Source organism: Meleagris gallopavo, chromosome 3 (genome assembly GCF_000146605.3).
Source record: "Meleagris gallopavo isolate NT-WF06-2002-E0010 breed Aviagen turkey brand Nicholas breeding stock chromosome 3, Turkey_5.1, whole genome shotgun sequence".
Taxonomy (NCBI): domain Eukaryota; kingdom Metazoa; phylum Chordata; class Aves; order Galliformes; family Phasianidae; genus Meleagris; species Meleagris gallopavo.
This window is the reverse complement of record NC_015013.2, coordinates 3,340,102-3,361,990: the sequence shown is the minus strand read 5'-3', so window position 1 is coordinate 3,361,990 and position 21,889 is coordinate 3,340,102. Positions and strand designations below refer to the sequence as shown.

Genomic DNA, 21,889 nt, shown 5'->3' with positions numbered 1-21,889 from the left:
TTTCCCCTATAAGAGTGCAGTCAGACTTGCAACTGCAACTGAGCATAAATATTTCAGTGAATCATAGGATCTACTCGTTCTGTGTGAAAGTATTGAAGTAGTGTTAGAGGTAAAACTTAAAACCTACAAATGCAAGAGCTCCGGCTGAAATGGTCCCTTAACTTGCCTGTTGTGCTAAAGTATTGCAGCACATTGCCGACTCTTGTGAGACTTCTTTGCAGTCCCTAGGCATAATGAGCTGAGGAAAGCATTTAGCTTTAAAGAATCACCTGTAGAGGTATAAATGTAAGTTGCAAGAATGTGCATCTATCACCACTGTATTTTTCAGCCTAATCTGTTTGGATGTCACAAATCTAGTTATTTTAATATCAGATTTGTTGCTATGTTGAAGGAAAGTGAGATGGATTTTTTTTTTAAATGAATCCCACTGCGTTTCTTACAAATACTTGATTTGTTGTACGTGCCCTTAACTCCATTTAGTGTCTCTTATCTTAAAATTGCCTCTTTGTTAAACTGCTGTTGCACAGATTAAAATAGCTGAACTATATGGAACATCTAAAAGGACCAAATGTCTCAAGTGTTAATCTTGTACTCTCTTCTTTTAAAAGGATTTTTGGATCCTGAAAAGAAGCTTTTTTCCCATCGAATATTATCAAGGGATGAATGTATTGATCCATTTTCTAAAACTGGGAATCTTAGGTATGTATGTGAGTCTTCTGCATTAAACAAAACAGGACAAAGAAACAATACAGTCAGTTTAATAAAATTTACTTTCTCTGTAGTTAACATGTTCTTAATCCTTATCTGCCTCTTAAATATCAACACTGCCTCAGTAAAACTGAGATGTTAGATATCGCACCATTTCATCTGTTTCTGTTCTGTGGTGATGGAAAAGCAAGGATGTGAACCAGTGATGTTATTTTTCTCTTACACTTTTTATTCTTGCAATAACTTTATCTCAGTTTTTTCTAATTGTGGCCTTGTGTAATGACTTGCAATTGAAGAATAGTAGAATACCTCAGTATTCTTAGTTCAGTTATGTACACTTAATATTCAGGCTATCAAAAGTGCTGTAAAAGCTTCTGTTGTGCAGTGATGTAGGGTTTTCTTTCTTTTTTTTTTTTTTTGAAATTCATATTCTTTGAATTCATCCTCTAATCTAACCTCAGATTTTATGCCAATATTCTTTATAATATGATAAGGACCTTTTTTTTTTTCCAGAGAAATGGATTTTTGGTTTTTCATAAAGCTATATTATAAATAACTGCACTCCTCATCAGAGCATAGCAGATGAGAAGCTTCTCTCTTTTCATGGTGTTTTCATATGCATGTGTCTTGATTACTGCACTGACTCTTCCTGGTTGATATAAATACTAGTGCTGCTTTCTTTGTCTTGGCTTGAATAAGTCTATTTTCTTTAAAAGTGTATTTATGTCTCTTTCTTATTTATAATCCAGGCAGTTGGTTTTGGTTGTTTTTTTTATCATTGTAAAATGTGAAAACTAGACAAATGTTGTGATGTTTCGTTCTTGCTGAAACTTGGTAGTTCTTGCTTCTGGCCTATGGAATAAGGATTTCAGAACAGGCCTTCCCTTTTTAATTAACTTTAGTTTAAATACTATATTCTAAATTTTGTAATTTTAATATAGCTTGTAAATTTTTTGTAAATTCATCCACATCTTGTAGACATACCTATAATAAACAAAAAGTTCAGCACTAGTATCAATTTCCAAACGGAATTCATTTTAACTATTTCAACTCTTTTGTTTCTTAGAGATCTCTTCCCATGTGGGGATTCCATGGTTTGTATCATTGATGACAGGGAGGATGTCTGGAAGTTTGCACCCAATTTGATAACCGTGAAGAAATACGTATACTTTCAGGGGATTGGTGATATTAATGCACCACCTGGATCAAGAGAAATTCAAATGAAGAAGAAAAGTAATTATTCATAATTCTTGTGTGTTTTTTTTTTATTTTCAAATGGATTGATTGTGTCGATTATCACTGTAGCACTCAGGTGAGTGATCTTAGGCTATTGTAGTTGGCACAGTGCTCTTGGAGCATGCATGGAAGTAGCTCTGTAAAACTGGACTGTTTCTTAGTAGGTTCCCTTTTGGTGAGACATGGAACAGAAGCAGAGCTTTAGTGGTAGCATTTTGGTTGATATGGCTGAAGAGCTGTTGTGTTATTCTTGGGGGGGGAAATGTATTTGAAAGGCAGTACATAAGAAATGGTGTTGTTTTTTTTCTAGCTCAGCCAAGGGATTTTTTGTTTTGTTTTTGTATGTGTGTTTATTATTATTATTATTTAATACGATACATTTTTTTTCCCCCTTATTGAACTTGAAATATCCAACGTGGAAACAGTTATGTTATTCGAGCTGAATCAGGACATGGGGTCTTTCTTTGACTGGTCTCACTAGGTACAGGGACGTGCATACAAAAGTGGGACAAATTAGGATGATTTATGATTTCATCCTAGTCATTCATTCCTATTCATTCCTGATCAATATCTGAGCGCGACTGTTTGAATGCCTACAGTTTCCTTATCTCCTTTTGTCTACAGATATCTTATGAAGACACATCCTAAAGCTTTTTCTGTTTTGAGAAACACTTGCGTTCCAGCAACATCTCAAATGAATCTTGATCAGTATGTCTAGCTAAAACATGCATCTCTTTTGAACTCTAAAAATGCAGACATTTTGCTTATGAAAATTAGGAAATATATAAAAGTGGTGGAAATTTATAGAGGGAATTCTTGTTAAGGTTCTGGGTTGGGGCCTTGTGAAGTATATTGTTTTTTTTCCTCAGTAGCTTAATTTCTTCTGAGATGTAGTATGAAAGTCATGCTACCACCTACAACATACGTCCTTTTATGCTTGCAAATTTGATAAATTACTTTTTAATTGTACTGATCATAAGTCATAATAATCTTACACAGCTTCTTTAGAAAAGTGAAGTGTATTAATTCTAGTAGCAGTTGACTCCTGAAATATCTTAGCAGCCTTGAAAAGTTTAGTTATCCTTACTAAGAAAACACGTATATGTTGTTTCTTTCTTTTGTGTGTTTTAGTAAACCACTCTGCTAAGCCAGAGGCACAGGATTCAGCAGTGACATTAGCAAAGGACGCCGATGAAGTGAAGAATGTTACCTGTATAGAAGAACAAAACAACGGTCTCAAGAAAGCTACAAAGGACATGTGCACTGCAAATGGAAACACTTCTGTAAGCAGTGAAACACCTGCATGTGATTTGAGCTCTCATAGTAAAGTTAATACTCAGGACTCTTTAAATGACAGCACTGATGACAAAACAGACAGTGAGGTCACTAACAATTTGTCAAGTACTAAAGAATCTCAGATTTCTTCTGAACAAGTTGATAGGATGGTGTTAGAGAAACAGCAAACTCAAGAGAAGACAAGCGATTTGGACTTTGAACTGTCTAGTGACAGTGAGAGTGAAGGTGGATTGGATACCAGAAAGTCATCTACTTCTGTATCAGATAGTGAGAATGAGGAAAAGAGAAGCTGGAAGAAATCCAAACAACCTCCGCAGGATGAAAATCCACAGCAAGGGAGTTGTACTGATGTGAGTGAGAAAAAAGATGGTCAGGTGAATCATTCTGAGGGGACACAATCTCTTCCAAGTGAAAATATTCTTGACAAAACTGATACTGATGCTCAAGAAGAAAGTGAACAGGAGAGCGTTTGTGATTTAGGAAATGGGTGTGCAGACAAGAAAGAAGCTGAAACTGAGTCTCAGAATAGTGAACAGTCTGGAATTACAATGGGTGAGTCCTTAGACCAGAGTATGGAGGAAGAGGAGGATGAGGATGACACAGATGATGATGACCATTTAATGCATCTCGAAGAGATCCTTGTGCGGGTTCACACTGATTATTACACCAAGTATGATAAATACTTGAAAAAGGAGATAGAGGAAATTCCAGACATCAGAAAAATAGTACCAGAACTGAAAAGTAAAGTTTTGGCAGATGTAACCATAATCTTTAGTGGACTCTACCCAACAAACTTCCCCATTGAAAAAACACGGGAACACTATCATGCTACAGCGCTTGGAGCAAAAATTGTTAAGAATCTGGTACTGAGTGCTGATGATCCTGACAAAGCAACACATCTCATTGCAGCAAGGACAGGTAGGTTAAAAAAAAAAAAGTCAAGTTTTCTTTCAGCTTTCTTCTCTGTGACAACTCATTCTTTTTTGTGTGCTATTTTTGTATAAGCTACAGACTTTAATGCAACAGGGATTAGGATTTAAATGAAAGAATTGATCTTAAATTATGAGTTGGGTTAGACATTCTTTAATGTCTTTTCTCACTGCTTTTCTATTGTGATTTGTTGAAAGGGATACCCTCTAAATTACCTCTTACATAGCATTTCATGTCTTCTTGGTTAAGAGCTGATGATTCCAGGTTTTTGACTCGTGTACTGAGTAAAAGCTTTATGAAATTTTCTCTGTTGCAAATATTAGTGATCTTGCTCTAATGCTGTAGTGATGACTTCCTTCTCTATTTCTCGGATTTAACCTGAAATGGCTATGTTTCATTTAGTATGGAATAAAAGTTATCTTAAAAGGCTGGAATCTGATGATATCCTGTCAGTCCTGTAATCTGTATGTTTTTGTCATTAACATATATGGGAGTTTTACGTTAATATTTCTGCATTGTTAATTATTTTACAAAGCCAACTATTTTTACATTGTTTTAATAGATAAGAAAGTGCCAGTGGTGAGCTTCACTGCAGGAACTAAGCGGCCATGACTTGCTTCCAGAATAAATTTGTGTCCTTTCACCGGAGGACACAAAAGTATCCCTTACTGCTCACCTTAGAAGTTGCATGGGATCTAAGCATCTAGTGATCAAAAATATGGAATCTGAAAGTAGAACTGCAGAGATGATCATCAGTATAATGTGATATGCTAATAAGCTATTTTTGATATATTAGTCTAAACAACAAAGTGTCTTTGCAAGGTTTGTGTAAACCTACTTCATATTGGTTATCTCAATGTGGAGCTCTTGTGACAAAATGTTCAGATAGCTTTATTTATTTAGGAGGGCTATATCAAAACTTTATTTAGCAGAACTGCAGCAAAAAGAGACTGTAGTGTTGATTTAGTGAAGTAATACCAGGATAAAAACTACCAAAGTATGGAAGTAACAAATCTGTAATAATTGTCCTGAAGTAAGTAGTCAAAACAACTTAAATTCAGAAAGTAGAACTAGTTCTACAGGGCTTAGTGGGATTCTGACTCATGAAGCTGTGATAGTTGAAATATCAAAAGAGTGGTAAAATAAGTGGATGCATCAGTTGTGGGCTCTGGTTTTATTGTGGCTGCTAACAGCTCTCTTAAAACTGTAGTAGTGGCAGCACTCTTTATCAGCAAAGAATATGAAGCAGTGAAGCTTGTCGTACTTCATTGGAAATGTGATAATTGTTGAAACAATTTTCAAGTTTTTCAATTTGAAAACAAATTATTTAATTTCAGGGTTACTCTGTGTGACTTGCACTAGGTGGTTCCTGAATGCAATTGTGCATTGCATGCAACAACATGATGTATCAGACTGTTAGAATAAATGTACATGAATCCACCACCATCCCCTGTTGCCCACATCTCTGGAGGAAAAGCTGTTACTTGAGATTAGGTTAAGATGCACAGCAAGAGAAATTGAGAAGTAGTTGAAATTATTTTTTGTCTTTGAAGCATCCAACAGGTTGGGGGTGGGGAGCAGTATTACATATAGAGAGACATTTTGTGTTCTGTTTTGGGGGAGAGGGGGCTTAAGCAAATTCTTCGCTGCCTGCACATTCTTAGTGATTCTACACTGATGTAGATCTTAGTATAAACTATTTTATCTTTAGATTTTGATTGTGTTATTTTAGAGTATTTGATTCAAAGTTATTACTGCTTTTCACTGAGCAGTTCATATTTTCTGACTTTATGCCAAGACACGGACTCTCTTATAGGATATTCTTGTGTTGTAGCTGTTGCTCTTGATATTTAAAACTGGAAAATACATTCAAGTATCGCAAGTGAATTAAAGCTAGAAATAGCTGGAGTAGTGCCACTCATGAATTGTTGGGCTGGAAAACATTTACTGTCAGGATTTGGAAGCTGACCTGCGTGTTTACTAAGGAAAAGTAATTGCATCAATTCAAAGCAAGTAACTTGGCAGTCTTTTCTGCCTGACAGGCAAGGCTACTGTCATCTCTCATCAGCACTCTGTAATTATTTCTGTAACAATGGCTGCGAGATAGGGATATTTAGAGTGACAGAACTATATTCTCCAATTTCTTGTAAGATTCTCATGGATTGCGTGTGGCTTTGTTTTTGTGTGGGAGAGAGGTTCGTTCCTCTCTTTCAACTGAAGACCCCTCACATTTGTTTAGATTGGAGTTTTTTTGCTGTATCCTAATTTCATGAGGGAATCTCTGAAATTTAATCAGATTAAGGATATAGATTGTGTCCTCTCACAGTTGAAATTGTGATAATTCAACTGTCAACATAATTTTCATACTGATTCTTGTGTGGTTAGAAGGCAAATCAGGCAAGTCTTTATTTGCTGCAGGTAAGCCGTGCAAATAGAAACATCTGAAACTCTGCTTCCTATCTAATTGCTTGTGAAATGGTGGAGGGGAGCGTGTGCCTTCTGTAGTGTTGTTTGCAAGCCTGTTTCTTCAGTGCTGAAAGTAGACAAGTTGTACCTCTCCACCAGCACCACCCCGTACCTGGTTATGGAAGGTGGTGTTGAAGCATAGCTATTAGCATGGTGTTTCTGCATGATGCCGCTAAGAATGGCAGACTGAGCACTCAGAGCAAGAAAGTTAACCTACGTGATGACTGTTCTTTAGTTGAGCGTGTAAAATGGCATGTTCAGCACTTGGGGAGGTAAGTAAGCAGTGCTAGCTTTAGAGTGATGAAGAGAGGAAGGATTGATCAAAGAAAATAGGAAGGGGAAATCAGTGTGAAACAGTGCACTCCCAAGACTCAGAGGGCTGAGGGAAGGCTTCCCCACCTGTGAACACAGCATAATTAATTACTCCATATGCAAAGCAAATAGTTGCTATTTAGGGGTTGTATGTACAGTGTCCTTGCAACCTGCTGCAGTAAATAGTTTAAATTTGAGTATGTATGTGCGGGTCTGTTTCTCTGCAAATAGGCAGTTTGTTTCTTTCCAGTACAGATACTCCAAACTCTAAAAATAAATAAATCCTTGTTCTTAACTAAAAAACAGAATCTTAATTTTCTCTTAGGGAGGAAAATACTATCTGCCTGGATTACTGGCCATCTAATCAGCTTTCCTAAATCTGAGTGACTGAGAAAAGGCTACCATGTAGTTCTTCCCACTCTACTTATATGCCACGTAAATCTTATTTCATTTTTGTAAAGCATCTGTTCTTTGATCTAAGCAACGGTGAACAGCACTGCATAATTAGGTATAGCCATACACACACTTGGCTGAACATTTGCTGTAATGTTTCATAAATCTTGTGATGAAGGCTGCTCCGGATGTAAAGCCTCCTGTTTATTATGTTGGCCTACAACATCAGAGGCAGATGTTGGTGCGATGGCAGTAGGGATTGAACCTTCCTGACAATATTCCATTGCACGTTGTTGCTGTGTGACAGATGGCAGCAGAGGAGCACTGTGACAAAATGCCATCTGACATGGAAGTGTGTATGAAGCAAAAGTGTGTCCCTGAATTCCTCAGTGTGGGGAAAAAATAGCACCCACTGGCATTCATCAACACCTGTTGAACATTTATGGGGATCAAACAGTGGGTGTGTGAGCACGGTGAGGCAGTAGTTGGTGCGAGTCAGTAGTGGCAACAGCGGGTCACCTGCACTGGTGCAGATTTTTGTGAACACAGCGTGCAGACTGTTGTTCACTGCTGGCAAAAGCAAATAGCTATGCTGGTGACTGTGTTGAAAAAATAGTGTTTTGTGTGTGAGAATTTGCTCTCATGTTATTCCAGTCTTTGTATCTGTTGTAGTTTCCATGGAAGAAGATAGGAGGCATTACTTTCAGAGTGACCTATGTATGTTCCTTCCTGAACAAATGGAAAATACTGTAGTTGATTTTTATGCTAAGTTTTCGTTGTTGAAGAAGATAAAAGCTATTCAGGTCATTTGAAAATCACTGTTACGTAGAAATGGGTATAATTCACTCTAGGCCCTCAACTTTTCTTTTTTTAAATTACATTTCATTTTCTGCCTCTTCCCATGTTTTAAAAGCTATTTGGAAATCAATTCATTATTCTTGGTGGCTTAGCATATGTCAAGGTCGTTTAAAATGTCCTTTCATTCGTCCTCATCTATCTTCTTAATGCTTATGGGTGAGACTAGCTTGGAGATGCTGAGAGAAAAGAGCTGCCAACTGATCACCTGGTTATAAGCTGCCTCAGGGTACACTGACTTCCTAATGTTAGAATTCGAGGGGTCTTTTGAGAGTGAATCCTTAGTGTACTTTGGCTAACCGTGGAGCAGTCTCGAGCTTGCATGCTCGATTACTTTAGGATGAAATTGAATTGGAAAGTGCAACTGAATGAACAGTCAAAGATATTTGGTCTCTGGGATCAAGCAGAGCTAAGCCAAAGCAAAACTCCATGAAAGCTGATGAAGTGCACATCAGTCCTCCAGCATCTGTTCTGCTCTGCTGGGCTGTGCTGTTTGGTAATGAGAACATGGCCAAGTATGCCATATTACATTCCTTAGTCTTCATAAACATACAGCCAAAGTCTTATTTGTCTTCTGTGCTTAAGTGCCTTTATACTTTGGATAAGCCCAAGTAAAGTGCTGTAATAAAACTGTCTTTTGAAGAATGTCTGTAGAAGTTCATTGCAGCGTTGTGGGTGTTGATCAATTAATAATAAATTTAGGAGGTGGTTGGTGGGGTTTTTGCGTTCTTTTATTGTTGCTTCGTTGTGTTTTTTGTTTGATTTTTAACCTTTTGTTTGCAAGTTCAGTAATAGAATTGGTTAGTCCCTTCTCCAGGATTGAAAATTATTTTTCAATAAAAGAAAATATTGTTTCCCAATATTAAGTGCTTGCAGCTGTATCCATAGGGGGTAGATGTGATAAATTTAAACCCTAGTTGCTTTGTGTGGAAAGTCACTTATGCCTTCTTGACATTTTTTGGAACAATTTTAGATTGGAATTTGAAGTAAAGAAAGATGAATAAAGGAAAATAATGCAAAAGATTGTCCAGGAAACAAAAATTCTCTGATTTTTAGCCAGCTGGATGATTCAGATATTATAGATGCATCAGAATTACTGTTATTTACATTAAAATCCTTTCTTCTGTTTCTCCTTGATAAGTATGCTTCCAAAATGAAAAGTTACACTGGTGAGAGAGGGAAGACAGGGCCAGGATATTAAATATTGCAGTACTATTTCTTCTATCAGTTAAATTTGGTGTTCCATCAAATCTTGCTCAAAGAGCCTTATATGTATGAAATCTTCATTTTTCAAGATGTCATCTAGAAGTAGAAGACAGCCTGTGAGATGACAGTTGTGTTACTTCATGCTATTTCTAGTATGCTGCAATAGGCAGCTGCACTTCAAAAATAGGGAGGAAGCAGAAAAACTGCAAATTACAGTGCTGAGGAAGGTAAGACTTCTGGTGCAGGGATTTGGGTTTGGTCACACAGTGCTATTTGCGTCATGAGAATTTGATGCAGAACCTCAGTAGCTATGTCCAATACGAAATGATTCAATATGCACAAATGTGAAATGCGTATGTGTATGCAAGGGGCAAAGAGATGAAATAGCTGGCAACACAGAAAGTTCAGTTTTAGGAATATCTTGAGGAAGCTGTCTTCTCATATACACCTTCATCTCATTTTATCTATTAAGTGTTTAGTGGCTATGTTTTGGTTCCTCCTCATGCAGTTTAAAAGGAGCAGCAGTATCTTGAGTTGGAGAAGTAGACGTGCAACAGAAGCAGAAAAGCTTTTATTCAGATGTTCCAAGCATGATCCATGTTCACCACAACTCTGGTTAACTAGTCTGTATGCTTACTAGCGAAATCGCACTCATGTTGCTGTTCTGCAAGGGTTGCTCTGAAGATAATGCCTCCTATTTATTATGTCCAATAGAAACTGTTAGGTCATGGCCTGAACCAGTGATTGAGTACCTTATGAAGGGGTGTAGCTGGTCGTGGGAGCACAGGTGGAAGCAATTCACCTCTGTGACTGGAAAGGATGGACCTTGGGCCTGTGCCCTCATTAAAGGGCACAAGAGAAGCATCTCTATTCAGAGATTGCCTTCTTTAGTGTGTTAGGCAAGCCCTGATTCTTGGAAAGGGGTAAGCAATTCCTTCTTTATTACCAGATTGTGACCTCTGCCTTTCTTGGGTGATCAGAAACTGATTTAAAGCAGCTATATCTGCTACCTCCTATCCTTACAACATCAGAAATGGATGTTGGTTGTATGGCAGTAGAGGTTGGATCTTTTCACCATTGTGTTTTGTGGCCGTGTGACAGATGGCAGCGGAGGAACAGTCTGACAAAGTGGCATATCTGAGATGGAGGTGCATATGAAGCAGAGGTTAATTTAATTCCTCCAGGCAGAAGAAAATCATGGATGTTTGCTGAATGTTTCTGGAGACCAAACAAGTGGATGTGAGCACAGCGAGCAGTGGGTGGTGTGTTGTGTTTCATGTCACTATCACCATTGTTGAAACACAAGTTACGGTTCAGGACATGCGGGTTCTTGTTTGTGGCTGATGAAAATGCATAGCTATTGGTGGTCACTATGTTGAATAATAGTATTTTGTAGCTGACAATTTGCTCACTCAGGTAGTGTTATTCCACTTTTTTTAATCTGTTGTAGTTTCTATGGAAATAAATAAGAAGCATTACTTTTGGAGTGGCCTATGTACACTGTGTTCTGTCAGCCCCAGAGTTGTTATATGAAGAACAGCATGGCTAGTCATGTCTAATATTTGATTCAGTACTGAAACCAGGCACAAACACCTAAACTTCCTACAAGTGTCTTGGTTTTGTTGTTTTTCTTGAAATTTTTATGTTTATGAACCTGATTTCAGTACAATTTCTGTAATAGCTCTTGTCTTGCATCTTTGTTCATCTTATATAGGTCTCTCTGAAATTCTAAAGAAGAAATTCTCAATTATAATACTCTCCGTAGTGTAAAGGTGCTACAGTTGAGGCACACGGCAGTTCAGAATCATGGTTGTTTTTCTTTTTTCTATATAACTTATATATTTAACAACTTCTTAGCAAGTTTTATAACTTTATCTCCAAATATTAAGTCCTTCTGTAGACTTCTCATAAATATGAAACAAATACCACTGTTTGTTCATTTATTTGTTTATCTGTCTTCCACCTAGTCAAATGTAAGGAAGAAATGCATTCTTGATATGTTTGGACAGCCAGACTTCAGGGTCAATTTCACCTTTTATTTTATTGGCTTGTTTTTCTCACTGGTTCAGAAGCTTCTTGGCAAAGATCTGTTGCAACATCAGAGTTTCTTTTATGGTGGCTTGTCTGGAGGATGGAATTTGTGATCAGTTGGTTGCTTACATGCTGCACTGTGAATAGTTTCATGTGGACTTTCTGCTAGCTAACAAACATCATGTTTGTTGTTCCCCGCTGGCACTAAACCAACCTGTCTGCTTTGACCATGCTTCTGTAAAATAGATGAAGTAGGTGCATGGCTGCTAAATGGCTGTGTGTTGTGCTGTACAAAGGTAGGTGTGGGGGACTTTGCATAAGAAAGTTAGTCTGGTAAGTGATTCCTAGTCTTTAGCAGTGTTGAAGAGCCGTTGCTGCTTGGATTCTGACAAATACAAGTGAAGGAAATGTAATGCAAAACGTTAGGTTGTCTATTTAGTTAACAACATAGAAATGTAGAAACTTTCTGTACAGATTAATTTTAGAATACTTCCACAGTTCCCCATGCAGATTGAGTTGGACTGTATCACATGTGATGTAGAGTCTCACTTATTAGAATTGTTTTCTTGGAGTTCTTGTTTTTTATTTACTTATTTTAAGGATTAGTGGCAAGAAATGTTTTTCATAAACCAGTTTGTACTTAAAACTGTCTTGTGTATATACCTAGGAATATTGTAATGTTACATTTAACTTCATAATAGGCACAGAAAAAGTACGACAAGCTCAGGACTGCAAAGATCTCCATGTTGTAAACCCTGACTGGTTGTGGAGCTGCCTGGAGCGCTGGGACAAGGTTGAGGAACAGCTGTTTCCCTTGAAGGATGACTACATCAAAACACACAGGTAAACGCAAGTTTGAGGGAGCAGAGTATGAAAACATTATTCAGTCCAGTTTCTGACAAGCCCAGTATACTGTAAAATGCTTACAAGCTTATGAAAACTGTTTTTGTCTATTTCTATGATGCTTAAACTGAAAATTACTAATGAGAGGCAGTCCAGTGACTAGCAGCATTAGGAGAAATCAGTTGTGCTGTTAGTTTCTTTGACAGTTCTTGTTAGCTACTTCAGCTGGAGCAGTTGACCTTGTTAGCTCACTCATGTAACATAGGGAATGCCACCAAGGTTTGGGAGCATTCATGCTGACAAATCAAGAAATAAAATCTATTGTACACTCCCATAACATGAGAAAATGGTAAAGTGTTGCATTTTTTCTTGACACTTAGTAATGAAGAAAAGGAGAGAGACAAGGTGAGGGTGGGAGAAAAAAACATAAAGGGGAAATAAGTGAAGATAGCAAAAACTGGAAGAAAGGTAGTAGTTCGAGAACAAGAAGTTTGGAGATAATGTGGTGTGTTGAAGGAGAAGGGGTTAAAAATTACGCGTGCATTTGAATGCCACCAAATTGAAGGAACAGTGAAAAACTATACTAGTGCAGAGGAAGCCGATGGGCAGACCTAGTGAGGAAAGTGACAGGGCTAAAATAACTTGCAGCATGTACCGTAGAGCTAGCTTCTGCTTCTCCATTTGGTCTGTTTAGATAAACTTGCACTAATAGCAGCTTGCAACCTATCAAAGGACCTTCCCTTTAAGTGTGATTGAATGACTTGAGCAAGTTAGAGATATCCTTTATGAGGGCAAAATGTGCCTGTGTGACCACCTTCTATATACCAAAGACAGCAAAAGCAGAAACACTGAGCATAAGGTCATTTATCAGATGGGAGATTAACTGCAAATTGTGGCTTGACTAGAACATTTGTTTTTAAAAAGTACTATGAACTTATTTAATCAAATTCAGAGATGATTTCTACTAGACAACTAGTAGTAACTGCCAGTAATCTGGACAGCAACTTGTTTGCATAGTTTTTTTTGTCTAGGTAGGTGAATCTAGGACTTTCTACCCATTTTAGCCAACAGCATCCCGGGCTGCATCAAAAAAGGAGCGGCCAGCAGGGAGAGATGATTGTCCCCGCCTGCTTTGTCCTTATAAGCTCTGTCTGGAGTAATATGTCCAAGCCTGGGGGGCTGAGTAGAGGAAAAAGGTAGAGCTGCTGGAGTGAGTTGGAAGGAGGGCCACAAAGGTATCAAAGAGCTGGAGTGCCTTTTGTATGAAGAAAGATTGAGAGAGTTGGGCTTGTTTAGGTTGGAAAAAAGAAGGCTCTGGGGAGATCTCATTGTGGCCTTTCAGTTCTTGAATGGAGCTTACAAACAGGAGGGGGGACTGACCTTTTCATGCAGTTTGATACTGAAAGGACAAGGGGGAATGGCTCTAAGCTAAAAGAGAGTAGATTTAGGTTTAGATGTTAGGTAAGTTTCTTTTATTGATGGTTTTGGGGTTTTTTTTGTTTTTTTTCCTACTCAGAAGGTAATGAGTTACAGGAACAGGTTGCCCAGAGAAGGTTGTGGATGCCCCATTCCAGGAGGCATTCAAGGCAAGGTTGGATGGGATTCTGGGAAGCCTGATCTAGTGGTTGGCAACCCTGCTGGTTGGAACTAGATGATCGTTAAGATCTCCTAACTAAGCCTCTCTGACTTTTCTGATTTTATTTTTATATTTCTTGGAAACATGATGATGATTTTTCCCACTTTGTTTCAAATAAAATATATCTTAACTTTGTATATTTTCCCCTAAAACTTCAGTGAGTTGCACGTTTATCTAAATGAAATTGCTAGATAAAAATACTTTATTAGCCACACTTCTGCAACTTCTTTGGAAATAGTGTAATTGTTTTGGGTTTTTTTGTAGCATTAGTTTCCTAGTGTTCTGCATGCTATTTTATCTGATGTTGTTTATTCTTAATGAGTCGATTTGCTTCCTTTTCTTTGTGGTACTTAATCTTACTTGGATAGTTTGCTGTAATTTATTCCTGCAGGCTAATCTGCATATTTCTGTTAATACTGTTAAAATGTTATAAAATGCAGCAGAGAAATCAGATATGGTTTAGTATTTTAACAAATGAATTTGGGGAATTTGCAAATTAGTGCTACGTGTTTATTTTGTCTCAGAGCCATGTTGAAGTGCAAATGCTAAGATACGACATAGTATGCTTTTTTTCTTTGTTACTTATGTGCAGATTATTATTCTGATAGTGTAGCTGTTTCCACGTGGAAGCTATTTCAGTAACTTTAAGACAACATTTCGAGCATGTAATATTTTTTTTTTAATAACATAAGTATGAAATTGTCTTGCTTTTTTGTTTTTTAAATTCAGTGAGACTTTAATAGGGTGGGGAGGCGGGGAAGGGAACGTTTCCTCAGAAGTCTTCCCAGGCATTGGTGGTTGTTGTTTTTTTCCCCTTTATACAGGAAAAAAGAAGTGCCCATTTTTATATTCTGCTTAGGAGGTAGTCCATTTAAACTTAAAGCTTTTTTTTTTTTTGTATTTCATCCAACAGAGAAAATAGCCCTGCCACGTTTCCTGATACACACAGCACATTTCAGACAGCTCTGTTTCACCCAACACCCATTCATCCCAAGTCTCAACCTGGTCCTGAAGTTCGGCTTTATGATCCTAACACTGGAAAACTAATCAGGAAAGGCTCTCAAACATCTGGCCAGTCTATGTACATCCAGTCTCCAGCTCCTCCCATCACCTTACCCGTCCATGGTGAACACTCATCCTTCAGGTACATAAAGCATAGCTATGAGTCACTTAACTGTATTTTCAGATGTTGTAGGGAATTTAACTGATTATTTTTGCTTTTGATCACATGGTTATCTTTGCTTCAGTTTTCTGCTTTCTAAAAAGGATGGACTGTATAAACAATTAGCTGAAGGAAATGAAAGAAAGAATAGTCAGCTGAAGTGAAATCAGGATCCTAGAATTGTAGGTGCTTTTTGTGCTTCATACAGGTATGTAGAAACTATAAGAAATAAATTCAGTGTGTAGCTTGTGTGCTCTGTGTTTGGGGGAGGGCTGGGGGGAGGTTGTTTTTTTTTTCTGTGAAATATATCTCATGGGATTTGGCTTTTGTTGGTAAAAATTTTCTTCCTTGTCTAATAATCCTTTCAGATGTCATAGGTATCTGTTTTGAAGAATGTTAGTAGTAGAAGAAGATTGTAGTTATTTGAGTATTATTTAGTATAGCCATACACTAAGTACTAGTTAGTAATTCTAGCAGTACTAAATCAAGTCACTGGAAGCAGGAGGAGGCCTGCTTCTTGAAGTGTAAGGCTAGCTTCTAGACTTCGTCAAAACATGTGGGTTTGGTTAAGCAACAAAAGCAACATTTCTTTCTTATGGATGCATAAAATATTTGAAATGTATTCCTGAGTACCTGTGTAAGGCACCTTATTTTCTGGAATGCTAACAGTTTAGCAGGTCTTCTTGACACCAGTGGTAAAGAAGTATCTGGCTGTAGGCCAAGCACTTTGCAGAATGTGATGAAAATTCCTTTTTACGATGCGATCAGAGTAGAACAATTATTATAAAGCAATTCAGTTAATCAACTACAAAAGTACAGTCATTAATGCAAAGTTCTCTACCCCATGCCCTATGGAGTGTATCATTTCTAAAGATTTTGTACAGTAGAATAGCTTTTTTTTCTTTCAATACCTGTAGCTGAATTACTTTGGCCTTTTTGGTTGGTGCTTTGTTTTTTTTACGTTTTTATAAACATGTTTTTATATTGTTTCTGGGAACACAAGGGGCTTTTTCAGTCTGCTGTTTGTGGACACACATCACGTTTTCAGCTCTTTTCCAACTGTCTTTGAAGTCTATATTTTATTTCACTATGGTATGTTAAATGAACAGGAAGAAATGTAAAGAATCATAGAATCACTAAGATTGGAAAAGACCTCCTGTAGATGATCCAGTCTGGCCACCCAACTATCACCAGTATTTCCCACTGAACCATGTTCCTCAATACAACATATAAACATCTCTTGAATGTCACTAGGGTTGGTGACTCCACCACCTCCCAGGTCAGTCTGTTCCTGCACCTCACCGCTCTTTTGGAGAAGTTATTCCTAATGTCCAACCTGAATCTCCCCTTGTGCAACTTAAGGCCATTCCTTCTACTTCTACCACTAGTTATGTAGGAAGAGAGGCCAGCTCCCACCTCACCGCAACTTCCCTTCAGGTAGTTCTAGAGAGCAGTAATGTCTCTCCTAAGCCTCCTCTTCTCCAGACTGAACAATCCCAGCTCCCTTAGCCACTCTTTATCAGACTTGTGCTCCAGACCCCTCAACAGCTTTGTTGCCTTCCTCTGGGCATGCTGTAGCAAGGGCCCCAAAACTGAGCACAGTACTCAGTGTGCAGCGTCACCAGAGCTGAGTACAGAGGGATGATCATTTTCATGCTCCTGCTGGCTACACTGCTTTTGGTACAAGCCAGGTTGACGTTGAGGTTCTTGACCACCTGGGCACACTGCTGGATCATGTTTAGCCAAGCAGTGGCCAATGCTCTCAGGTACATTTCCTCCACAGTCTAGCAGCTGCTCTGTCCCAAGTTTGTAGCATTGCGTGGGGTTGTTGTGGCCAAAGTGCAGGAGAAAAGGTAGTAAGTCTTGTTGAACTTCATCCCATTGGGCTCAGCCCAGCAGTCCAACCTTTCCAGATCCCTCTGTAGGGCCTTCCTTTCCCCAGGCAGATCAGCACTTCCTGCCAGTTTCGTGTCATCTGCAAAGGACACCAAGAATGTAAACATACTGAGTATGTATCCAGAAAAGCTTCTGTTTTTTGTTTGCCAATTCTTGTGGAAAGGAGGTTGTCTAGAAATACTGTCAATAAGGTTGTATGTGTTTATAGTTGTCATGATGCTTCTGAGATGGCTTACATTGATATTAATAATCGCTTTATAAAGTAAAGGTCTTGGTGCTCATTCTATGTTTGTCAACAACTTAAAGAAAAGTTATGTCCATGCATATTCCTTTTTTCTTTAACACAGAGGTTTTTCACTTAATCCTTTTATGGGAAAAGAGAAAAACAGAATCAAATTCTGAGATATCTTGAGTTTGAAAGAACCTTAAAAATCAACTTATGTTAGTTCAATTTCTCAGAACCCCAAATACTTTGAGGATGCAGTGAGATAAGCATCTCTTTCCCACTTCCTTATTTTATTTCATTTCAGCAGTTTTGACTGTCAGTGCACAGGGCTGAGATGGTTTAATTTAAGAAAGTGAATTGTGGAATCATAGAATGACTTGGGTTGGGAGGAACCTTTATGATCATCTAGTTCCAGCCCCCTGCTATAGGAGGGACATCTCTGTCTAGATCAGGTTGCTCAAAGCCACATCCAGCCTGGCCTTGAAAACCAGGGGGCATCCACAACCTTGCTGGGCAACCTGTTCCAGTGTCTTCTCACCCGCACAGTAAAGAATTTCCTTCTAATATCTAGTCTAAATCTACCCTCTTCCAGGTTAAAAGTCATTTCCCCTTGTCCTGTCACTATGTGCCCTCATAAAAAGTTCTTCCCCAGATTTCCTGTAGGCCCCCTTCGGGTACTGGAAAGCTGCTAGAAGGTTCCTCCTTCTCTTGTCCAGGCTGAAGAGCCCCAACTCTTTCAGTCTGTACCCAGAGGGCAGGTGCTTCAGCCCTCTGATCATCTTCATGGCCGTCTTACGCTGGCAAATAATCAGTATTTTCATTGTCATTGCCTGATAATTTGGTTCCAGTGGTAAAACTTCTCAGTTGCCAGCAGTGATGCCTGAATTGGAGTATGTCTGTATTTGTCAGACAACTCATCTGTCTATAGTTAAAAGAAATATCTCGATAAAGGTTGCGGAGATCAGTCACCAAATACTATTTGAAGTAATTTTAATGGATAGAACATATAGTATAGACAGAACACCAAGGCTGTAAACAAGTAACAAAAAGCTGAGTATGAAGTGTTGCTCTCTTCTGAGCAACAGCTAAAGCACAATTACTGCCATCGTGTCCTTTCTTTCTGAAGTATTTATGATAGCTTAAATTGCTTATGGAGACTTTAAAAAAAAAAACAACTTAGTGTAATACTTCAGAGAGGTGATGTTAGAGCAGTTACTTTTACATAGAGGGCAATGCATCTTGTATCTTCACAGACTTCACATACTATTTCTTTCTAATGCTGCAGATACGGGTTTTTGAGTTAATACTTTCAGTTGCTTCTGTCAAGAGTGTGCAGTTAAAGCCTGCAGTAGTGTTCTGTCAACTTCTAAAAATTTCAGTGGATTCTCAATTTCAGCCAACAGGCAACAACAGTTCTTCTGGCATGCAATGAAACCATTGTAGAAATAAATAGTAGTCACGTATAACAGTAATATTTTGTCTTTTACTCTAAGAATAGAGTTTTGGAAATAATTAGTTGCAAGACTGCTTACTAAGAAGTGCTCTGAATTATCTGAATAGAGTTTCCTAACTGTTTCAGTTCTCGTTTTTTAATTTTGGATTCAACATTCTTACTTGACTTGAATTCCACAAAGAAATAAATTTAAAATGGGGTACAACTGGTTAAAATATCTACAGACTTTATAGTGAAATCAACACCTACACTACATGTGATTCTTTTAAGTGATTCTTTTAACTTACTTGATGTCTTGTGTGCTAGATGTAGATTTGGACACTGCTCAGTTCTGTGAGATGTAAATGCCTGCTTTTTGTCATGGCTGTTGCAGGCAAAGTAGAAGGACAGCAAAGAATTTGTGGCTGTACTGGATGGATGGCAATTGATCTCTTTTTCCTGTTGGAGAGCAGCAAGGGTGCTTTTTTTTTTTTGTGATAACCTGTGTAAGAGCTTTATCAATGCATATGTATCTCAGTTTGCACTTTCATAATATGAAGAGTATTCTGTCAGAAGTATGGGAAGTACTGAAATGGTGACAACTTGTGAGGTGTGTAATTTAGTGTTATCCATGAGAAGAAATGCAAGTGGCTTCTTGGACTAGATTAAAGTGAAAAAATTACAAGTTATGAAATTTCATGTCTAAGTATTACAGTTTTTCTTAACTAATGTTATCGATATTGACAATGAAAACACAAAGTACCAAATTGAATGAATGAGATGTCAATATTTTTTTTAACCTTTTCACAACAATGCTGGCCCTCAGTCCTCTATCAATGGGAATATTAAGATTCTTATTATTTACACAAATGTTGAACTCTTCTCGTACACTTCTCATACATATGTATATAGCTCTACCTGTGAAACTAGCAGGTACCAACTAACTGATATAGGCTTAAAGATATGCATATTTACTTCTGAAAAAGTGCTCATAAATCTAATCTGGTAAGAAATGTAAATTCCTGCATTTGTATGTTCTTTAATTACAATCTACGTAACAAATGAAAAAGCAAATCTTGATAAATGTCTTTGATAAAATATAAATGCTTGTCACAAACCTCAAAGAAGTCATTGTTTTGTATTGCCTTTTGAAGTACTTTATGTAGAATTTCTTACCTAGTAGCTGTTGGAAAATAATGGAAAAATTGACAAGCATTGAGAAGGTGCTAGTACCGTTATTTACAGCTAATCCATGTGTGTATAATGGATTCTTGACTATTTTAACCAGTGGTGGAGTCTTCCAGGACTAACCTGGGACTTGTGTTATTGCTGCATATTACTGCTTTGCATAGATCTTGGAATGCAGTATCTCCTGAATTAAACTGTCAATAGTGTTGAGTTTTGCATCATCTGTAGCACGCAATGCAGTTCACGGCAAAAAAGCAATTGACTTAAGTCATTGTGTTGTCCTCACCCCAATTTAAAATATGAATTCATGTGTCCTCTACCTTTCCATGGGCATTGGCAGGAAGGAGGCATACTATTTGGGAAATACGAATCCTCAAAACGAGCTCTATCAACAGCTTCAGGCTTCATGAAATACTGACGTAGAAAGAAATCTTCATATTTATATGGCATTCTCATGAAGCTGTTAAATTCATGATAGGATAAATGATTTTTCTAGAACCTCATGTATCTCAATTTACATAATTTTAAGGCATATTGGGTTGTGAGATGGAATTTTTTTTTTTTTTGCATAGAACTGTTGTTCAAGAAGCAGCTTTAGAGCATGAAAACGCAAGCTTGATAATGAGCAGCCATGCTGCATTGAAACCTGTCAGCAGGTACTGTGCTATATCCTTTCTGAATTGCCATCTCTGTCATGCACAGCTTGATACTGGTGTCTCACCTGGTGGCTACAGCTCAAAACAGCTTGAGATTTCAGATATACAGCTGCTTTTAAACTTCGTGCTAATTGTTTTCCACACGTACGATCTTTTAGCTTGTGTAAAGAATTTGTGACACAGGAGCTCTTTCTGACTGAGATCTTTTTAAATGTGGCCCGGGGTGTGCTGAGCTGCTGCGATGTGTTTCTGGAGGTTAGTGTGGTGATAAACTCTATCCGTAGGTAAAAGTTCTGCATAGCAGTTAGAGCTTCTGCAAGTCTTAATTAGCTAGGAAGTAATGGCGGAGAAAAGTTAGCTCAGAAAGATGGATGTCTGCTGCTGTTCTAATTATTGTCAAGCATTTTATTACCATTATATAGCAGTTCCCATGAAGTTGTTTTATCCATTCTGTCACTTTTCTACCTGTTTATATGGTTAAATACAGTAACTAAGGAGATAATACTATTCAGGTTGAAAGTACTGATTTATCTAAATACACAAACCCAAACGAAATACAGTCTGTTTTGCATTTTATATAGTTTTAGTGTCTGAGAAGTATTTGAAGATTGAGGCCACAGAAACGAGGTTTCTACCTGCAGATTTCTTGTCTGAGAGGTTGAGAACTAGGAAAGTATAATTTAAGACTAAAGAATACAAACACAACATAGCATCAGGAGAAATATAAGAAAAGAATGTAAGAGTTTCATAAATGATAAACGTGTCAAACGAAGGACAAATTTTGAGTACCAACCTTGAAGTACTTTTGAGGGCAACACATCTCCAGCTAATAAAGCTAAATTTCAGGAAAGGTTTGATGTTTACGAAAACAATGGGAAGATGAGAGTAAATATCGTGTCAAAATAAGATCTTAAGCTATAGGACTGAAAATAAAAGCAGCGTTATTGAAAGACTTGATCTTTCTTTCTGTCAAGTTGATGAACATCAAAACCTTTTAAATGAAGTCATACATATTCAGTCATAAACTGTATATAGGATTTTATTGCTAGACAAGTTATAAATCAAGTCTTATGTGATACCCCTGAAATTTTTCAGAGTTGTTCAACCACACCAGCAGCAGATTTTTGAAGAAGACCTACCAGTGACTGAAAATGAAGAGCAACCTGGTCCATCTAAGCGAAAACGCCAGCCAAGTATGTCTGAGACAATGCCCCTATACACCCTATGTAAAGAGGATTTAGAGAGTATGGATAAAGAGGTGAGCTTAACTAACTGTGACATTTCTAACAATGATTATTAGTTGTGCATAACTTCTTCGTTTCTGTTAAGTTATACATGTATGTGAACTGACCTTGTATGCCTCTACAGTAACCTGAAATAAAAGCTGTAGCAGACTGAGGTACAGTTTAGTTTAAAA

The 21,889-nt window shown here is 37.7% G+C and overlaps 1 protein-coding gene across 3 annotated transcripts in view; it reads left to right on the top strand.

Moving 5' to 3' along the window:
• Positions 1-21,889, top strand: part of CTDP1 (CTD phosphatase subunit 1) — an 85,433-nt gene that overhangs the window by 10,728 nt on the left and 52,816 nt on the right. For 2 of the 3 annotated variants that reach the window (XR_002112882.2, XM_010708279.3), the window contains exons 5-11: positions 609-699; positions 1,775-1,941; positions 3,076-4,158; positions 12,135-12,276; positions 14,826-15,056; positions 20,389-20,472; positions 21,568-21,730. Coding sequence is in view for 2 of the 3 variants with exons in the window: in XM_010708279.3 (XP_010706581.1) it covers positions 609-699; positions 1,775-1,941; positions 3,076-4,158; positions 12,135-12,276; positions 14,826-15,056; positions 20,389-20,472; positions 21,568-21,730 (1,961 nt within the window). In the remaining variant the exon portion in view is untranslated. The remainder of the gene's footprint in view (positions 1-608; positions 700-1,774; positions 1,942-3,075; positions 4,159-12,134; positions 12,277-14,825; positions 15,057-20,388; positions 20,473-21,567; positions 21,731-21,889) is intronic. The other variant, XM_010708280.3, reaches the window with a different exon arrangement.